At 32.8% G+C, this 7,851-nt stretch overlaps 1 protein-coding gene across 1 annotated transcript; it reads right to left on the reverse strand.

The window, feature by feature from the left end:
* Positions 1-3,044: 3,044 nt before the first annotated feature.
* LOC123920704 (pentatricopeptide repeat-containing protein At1g62910) lies at positions 3,045-7,461 on the reverse strand. The gene is made up of 2 exons (XM_045973005.1): positions 5,768-7,461; positions 3,045-5,584 (listed from the first exon to the last, which is right to left on the reverse strand). The coding sequence occupies exon 1, from the start codon at positions 7,406-7,408 to the stop codon at positions 5,780-5,782; it is 1,629 nt and encodes a 542-aa protein (XP_045828961.1). The 5' UTR covers positions 7,409-7,461; the 3' UTR covers positions 3,045-5,584; positions 5,768-5,779.
* Positions 7,462-7,851: the final 390 nt, after the last annotated feature.

A 7,851-nucleotide genomic window follows, 5' to 3' on the forward strand; every position in this document is an offset into this window, starting at 1 on the left:
CAACTTAAAATATTTTATTGAAGAGAAAAAGCAAAACGACTTGAAAAAAAAAATTAAATTCTTAGTAGTCATCTATAACAATATATAAAACAATATATAAAAGGGATAAGGGAGTTTGGGCTGGATTTTTTTTTGTCCATTTTGCCCTTAACTTCCTTTATGGTTTTTTAATTATTCCATAATTGCCCTTAACTTCCTCTCTTTTTTTTTATGGTTTTTTCATATATATCTATTCTATACCCTTAACTTCCTCTCTTTCTTTTTTTATGGTTTTTTCATCTATATCTATTCTATACTTCTATAACAATATATAAAGGGGATAAGGGAGTTTGGGCTGGATTTTTTTTGGTCCATTTTGCCCTTAACTTCCTTTATGGTTTTTTAATTATTCCATAATTGCCCTTAACTTCCTCTCTTTTTTTTTATGGTTTTTTCATCTATATCTATTCTATACCCTTAACTTCCTCTCTTTTTTTTTATGGTTTTTTCATCTATATCTATTCTATACTATAATATATAAAAAGAATACATGAGTTTTGGGGTAGAATTTTCATAATACCAACATTACCCTTGCTTTTTTTTAGTAGCAACAAAAATCTTTTATTAACAAACTCACCATAACATAAGGCGTATCTTTTTTTTTGGGTACATAAGTTAGACACAGGCAGGCGCGGAACGCGCCTGCCTGGCCCGCTAGTAATACAAAGAAAACCAAAATGCCCTAAACCCTAGTAGCCACCAGTGACTCAAAGCTTATTTTTTCTGTTGTTGTAAGTCTCCTCTGGTCATCTTCTCCATAGTGTTCCTATATTTGTGTCTTTTTATTTTCACTTTCTTCTTATTTGCTGGACTATATTATTCATGTTCCAATTTATTCCATTTTTTTTTTGTTTGTGCTTTTATGTATTTATTTGGAGAATAGTATAGTAGATTTTGTGTTTATATAAATTTTATTTTTCATGCATAGTGTTTGCTTTAGTGTTGTGTAGGAACCTTTCATGCATAGTGTTATGATTTTATTGGTTTTAGGCTTGTTATTTAAGTGGTTATTTGGGTTGGTGTTATAATATAATTTTAAGGGATGTAATCGATTGAAAGTTGGTATATAATAAACAGTAGAAGTTGTAGGAGAATTTGATTTTGTTTGATTTTGAAAATTCATTATTTCTTGCTTTATTTTTAGGAGTTTAAAATTTTACATGGAAGTACAAAAGGAATTTGAAAGTAACCCTACTCCATCACAACCTCAAAGTGCACCGATTGATAATGTGGATAGCTCTGAGAAGGATCAATTGCAACCCCCAACTGATAATCTTCCTGTTGCTGGTGACTAATGAACTGATATTTTGGTTTGTAATATTTAATTACTTGATTTGAGATATTTGAATGATTTTCAATTGAATTACATCGATGATTGTTATTTATCAATATATTATAACTAAAGTGCGGGTAACGGGTATGAGTATAGGTACTTAGGTACCCATAGGGTATGGGGACGGGACAAAGATTGTTACCCACGCGGGTATGGGGATGAGTACGGGTATTTTTTTAAACTGCGGGTGTGAGGATGAGGACTATAGTACCCTACTCATACCCTACCCATTGTCATCCCTAGAAAATTCAAAGAGAGTATCTTTAAAGGATTAATCTAGCGGTAAAAAGATATAGGTCTTGAATTCGAGATGTTCTGATTTCAAGCTACACTAGTGTTTTTAGAGGGAGATAAATATGAAAATATTTTTGTAAGCATTCTTTGAGCCTTAGATATTTCCTACCTTGGACTTAGACACTATCCCCCAATGGTGGAGCTAGACTACATTGTTGGGGAGGGCCGCAATGTAGTATGAATTTTTTTTTTCTTCTATCATGGGCTAAAAATATATAAATTGTTAATTTTTGTGAGTCTTAATAACATGTCAAATATACCAAATGATTTTAAATTTTTATACATTTTACATGAATTATATATATGATATAAATTTTCAATTTGAATGATAAATTTTATACTCGTTAAAATATATCACCGTAAGTTTAGCTCAATGGTAAGGACATCGATAAAAAAGTAAATTTTGTACTTATTATAACATCACTATGAATCCCACAATTTGATTTCTCTAATATTATATATTTTGAAAATTTATAGGCTTAACTACACATTTTGGTCTCTTACGTTTATTTTAGGTTTCAATTTGGTCTCTTACATTTAAAAAGTATCAATTTTATCCCTAACGTTTATTTTAGGTTTCAAGTTAGTCATTTCCGTTAGTTTTGCCACTAACACCGTTTGAACAGTACACGTGTCAGTGTGTCCAAGTGTCATGTGTCAGTCCACATATGCAAATTGACTGGAACATGTGACAAAATTGACGGAAAGGACTAACTTGAAACTTAAAATAAACGTAAGGAACCAAATTGATACTTTTTAAACGTAAGAGACCAAATTAAAATCTAAAAAAGAACCAAATGTGTAGTTAAGCCAAATAATCGAACTCGGGACACTATAATCACCAAATGCGCTGCTTTACCAATCAGCCAAATACAATCTTATGATGGCAAGGGTGTGCATAAATGTTTCTACAATTGTAAAAACTAATGACTAACAAATCATTCCTTTTAGGGCACAAGTTAACATGACACTTATTTTTTTTATGTTTCTACAATTTATAAATGCTAGGATAATACCAGTTCGGATTCTCTCCATTTTCTTTTGTTTCCATTTCTTCCATTATCAAGATAAATGTGGAAAAAAATTATTAAACTTGTGGTGTATTCAATTATTTAAACATTCATTATCAAAAAAAAAAATTATCTAAACATTAAATTAACTCACATTGTATAAATTTCAAAGCTTGCTTACATCATGTCTTTGTTTTTCCTCTTATAAGTTATAACAAGGTTGTTTATCAACTACATATTTATATGCAGACTTGTATAGTCTTATTGCTTCATTTCAACACTGAATGAATAAACCATATACAACAGGAACATTAACTTTCAAAGCTCCTATCTTCTCAAATCGGTTTGTGATTTGACTCACTAAAATGAGGAATGAATGAAAACACCCTTAAAAGTAAATGAAGTTGATCAACAATACATTACAAAAATAAAGGATAACTATGTCAAGACAAAAAAGAACCAACTCATTGACACCATTATAATATCAAAATGAACATAACAACACACCTCAAGTGCTCATAATAACTATGAAGCTGTATATTCTTTTAGTCACCAGATTGTTTGGAATTCCATTATCAAATAAATCTTCTATGACATCTCTTGTATCTGATTTTCAATATTCTCTAACAAATCATTTGACAAGCTTGAATCTGAGTTGCTGCAAGGCCAAAATTGCAGTATATTGCCAAGTGAAAAACTACAATTCTTACTTTGAGAAGTAACAACTAGATAATCTTAGATACCAATCACAAATTTATCTATGGTTGTGACAATAGCTAACTTGTCACAGTAGCATGAAAAACTTTAAATGTTTCTACCACATTTCAAAACTCTGAAAGCCTTAATTAACGCTCTTCCTCAGACTCAACTGAATCAGCCTGCTCACGCTCTACCCCCATCTTCTTCGCTGCCCCTGTTCCTCCGCCTTCCACAGCCTTTTAAATTCCAAGGTACATCATCCACACCATGCAAACTCGACCAAATATTACAGTTACAGACACTATAATCAAATCTAGTGATTGATACAAACCAAATATACAACACAAAAAAGGTAAAGGAAGATAATTTAACTTACTTTAGAAATAAGGAGTCCATGCAGTAACTAATCAAGCCAATAGCAAGACTATAATCACAAAAAAATAGGATGCCCCGTGGAGAGCAAATCAATATTGTTGAAACAAATCATGTTGTCTTATATGACAACATACGGTTCTAGGCTAATGTTGAATTTTCTATGCCTATGAATGACTCTTTTCAGGTAAACAACAACATTAATGTGAACACTAAATACACCCAGAGTTTCCCCTTCCGATTCAAACAGAATCCCCTATAAGTATATTCAAGATTATCTCTATAGACTACACATTCCTGAAATAATTACAACCATAACCTTTGAAAAAGCTACGATTAATATAGCAGGAATGAATCAACAATTTCAGCCACATGGATGAAAATATCATTACAGTCATACGATGAAAATAGACAATACATTGGGAAAAAAGTATAATTATGTCAAGAATAAAAAAAAAATCACCGGTTGCTACCATTATAATAACAAAATGAACATAACAACACATGACTTTTAATTAAATCTAAAGTGTGATAGTTACCTATTGCATAGTTCACCAGCCTTTGTATTCACAAGTAACTATCAAGTGTGATGTGTCTATTCGAAAGAAGGAGAAAATTTGACTTTTAACCAGATATTTTTCACCTCATTTTTTTAGATTTAGGGACAAAAAATATTCTAAAATAACATAGTATTATTTCATCCCTTTGAGCCTGAAACAAAGGAAGAGTTAGTAAACATACCAAAAACTTGCATATGGAGAGAACCTGAGCTCACAGAATATGGCAGCTTTGTGAATATATTTGCATGATAAACTTCACAGTCGGCTAAAATAGAATAGAGTTACAGTCCAAATGAAATTCAAGCATCATAGAAGGCCAGAATACATCTTGTGGTAAAGCTTTAAATATGATGTTACATTATTACTAGCAACATAAGGATGTCTTAAACACAGTTCGGTTCACCCAAAAAATACAGTTTGGTTTGGAAAAAAATTGTATGACAACAGTTCGGTTCGAAATTAAGAACTGGTTCACCGAACCATTAATCCGGTTCAGTTCGGTTCGGAGGAAGACTATAGCATTTCGGTTCAGTTCTTCTGAACCATTGTTATGGTTCGGTTTAGTTATCTATCTGAACTGAACAGTCCTAGCCCAATTATAAAATTATTTTCAGACCTTATATTATATAACGTGAGACTCTTAACACACTCCACCCACACTCAGGAATGAACATCTAGAGCGTAACTTGAGTGGTCCGATAGAGCGCAACAAACAAGATTAAACACAATATGTGCTTCAAAACAATCACAGTAGGTACTAGATAGATCATCAATTTCTAAAATGCTTGCCACCTGCATAAATTTGCAGTATCGTCTCAGCATAACAGGCTGAAGCCAAATGCACTCTTACAACACGGCACTGAGTTCAGCCATTCAATGTACAATTGCAATCAAAACTAAAAACTCAGTAACCAATCTATCAATGTACCAACACTTAAGAAATTACCAAGTTTCGAAACATACTATCCAAGTTGCCTCCCCCAATACCTTCACACCCTTCCTTCGAAAAGCCTCTACTTACCCTTGCTACTGCCACTCTGTGCAATTCAGCCCCAACACTCAAAGCCTTCCTCTATTAGTTAACACCTTTGTAATCTGCTTTTCTTGCATAGGCAAGTCTGCCACTACTACACTAAGGACAAGAAAACGACCTCTGAAGCTTAACAACAGACCAACACACTTTAACTTCACCACCACTGCTTATGATACTCGAGCAGGATACATTCTGATAACAACCATGAAGCTGATTGACAGTACAATGCAAATATAAAGGATAACTGTGTCAAAAAAAGAAAGAATCGACCATTAATGACTTTTGATTAATATCAAAGGGATAGTGAGACCACTGAGTAGTCCCCCCCTTTTCTTTTGTATATCTAACTACTAACAAAATAAATAAATCATAATAATTACATAATTGTCATCAAAATAACCAATTATATATTGAGAAATCATCTTACCTATAGTTACTGTTACAATAGTCCTCTAGCAATCATTTCACGAAGAAGTTTCTCTGCCTTTTCATTCTCATCTTTATGAAAGAGAGCACAAATAATAGTTTCATAAGTTACAGCATTAGGAATGATACCATTATCCTCCATATTTGACAACAAGGCCTTTACTTCATCAAACAAACCCTCTTTACAAAGACCATTGATCATAATATTATATGTCCGGACTGTTACATTATAGCCTTTAATCAAAAGATCCTGAAAAATCTCTTGTGCGTTCCTAAGTCTCCCTTCCTTGCATAGTCCATCAATAAGTATACTGTATGTGAACATATCTGGTTGAATACCTTGGATTTTAATTTTCTTGACCAATGCAATTGCCTTGTCAACATGATGGTTTTTACATAGAGCATGTAATAAGGAATTGTAAGTGATTACATCAGCAGGTTGACCTCTATCATGCATTTGATCAAAAAGTTTCCATGCATGAGAGATTCTCCCTGATTTGCACAAACCATCAATTAGAGAACTGTAAGTTACTGTATTAGGAATAATCTTATTGTTTTGCATTTCTTTGAAGAGATTCATGGCTTCATCCATCATTTTAATTTTACACAGCCCATTAATCACGACACTATAGCAATTAACATTGGGCATCACTCCTCTTTGGGCCATAGTGTTAAATATATCTTTGGCCTTATTCACTTCATTGATTAGGCAATACCCATCCATTAATGAACTGTATGTAGCAACATTAGGTTCCACGCCTGCTTTCATCATCACAGCTATCACATTTTTAGCTTGTTTCACCTTTCCTTCTTTACATAGAGCATCGACCAGTGTAGTAAAAGTATAAACACCTGGGTTGATGTTTTTCAATGGCATTTCATGGAACAAATCAAATGCTTCTTTCAATTGACCAACAATGCAAAATCCATATATTAGAGAAGTGTAAGTGAAAACATTAGGAGAAATATTCTTTGCAATCATTTCAGAATATAAATCGTAAGCATCTCTTATAAGCTTATCTTTACACAGACTGTCAATAATTGTGGTGTATATTACCACATTAGGCTTGACCAATTTCCCTTCAATTTGTCTTAGAACTTGCAAGGCGGCTCTTGTTTCCCCAATTTTACAGAGTCCATTGATCAAGGTCCCGTAGCTAACTTGATCGAGGTGAAATCCATGTGCAAGCACATGGTCGTGAAAATGCAGAGCTTCTTTCACCTTATCGTTGAAACACAGACCTTTGATAAGAGTATTTAAGGTTATGACATTGGGCTGATAACCCAACTTGAGAATCTTAGCTAATATAGAAAAGGCAAAAGACATTTGACGAAGGTGGCAGTAACAATTGATCAATATATTGAAAGTAACAACATTAGGCATAATTCCATTGAATTGTAATTTGTTAGAAAGGGAAATAGCAGTGGGGTAATGTTTCGTCTTAACAAGATAAGTTAAAATCTTGTTAAATTGTACGATGGATGGGGTTGGATTCATACGAAGCATGCTATGGAATGAAGAAACAGCATTATCAACATTGTTATTAACATGAAATGGAGAGTGAGAGTAAAATCGCCTTAAGTAAGAAATGGGAGACGAAGAAGAAGAAGAAGATCGAAAGGTGAACCTTAAGAATGACATTTAAGCGATGATGGAGAGGAACAAACGGAGCTTCAATTTAGGGTTTCATTTTCAATTGGAATGGAGTACTCACTGTTTAGAGACTTGTTAAATTTAATTGAAAATAAAATATTTTTTATTTTTTATATTATAGGCTTGTATACAAGGAAACCATAAACCCTAGGTCCCAAGCCAAATTGACCCACCCAAATTATAGGTTTTTATTTTTTAATTTTTAATTTTTTATAGGCTTAAATGCACTTTTGGTCCCCCTATTTTCAAAAAAATGAAGTTTTGGTCCCCCTATTTTAAAAATCAACTTTTTAGTCCCCCTATTTTCATTTTTTTTGAGTTTTGATCCCCCATCCTATTTTGGGGTTAATTTTGTTGATGTGACCTTGTAACTAATGATGTGGCAACATTCATGTGGACAAATTTAATATTCATGACATTATTATATATTT

The sequence above is a fragment of the Trifolium pratense genome, linkage group LG4 (genome assembly GCF_020283565.1).
Source record: "Trifolium pratense cultivar HEN17-A07 linkage group LG4, ARS_RC_1.1, whole genome shotgun sequence".
NCBI lineage: Eukaryota > Viridiplantae > Streptophyta > Magnoliopsida > Fabales > Fabaceae > Trifolium > Trifolium pratense.

Coding starts and splice junctions, on each gene's coding strand:
- LOC123920704 (XM_045973005.1), bottom strand. CDS start 7,408: ATGTCATTCTTAAGGTTCACCTTTCGATCTTCTTCTTCTTCTTCGTCT.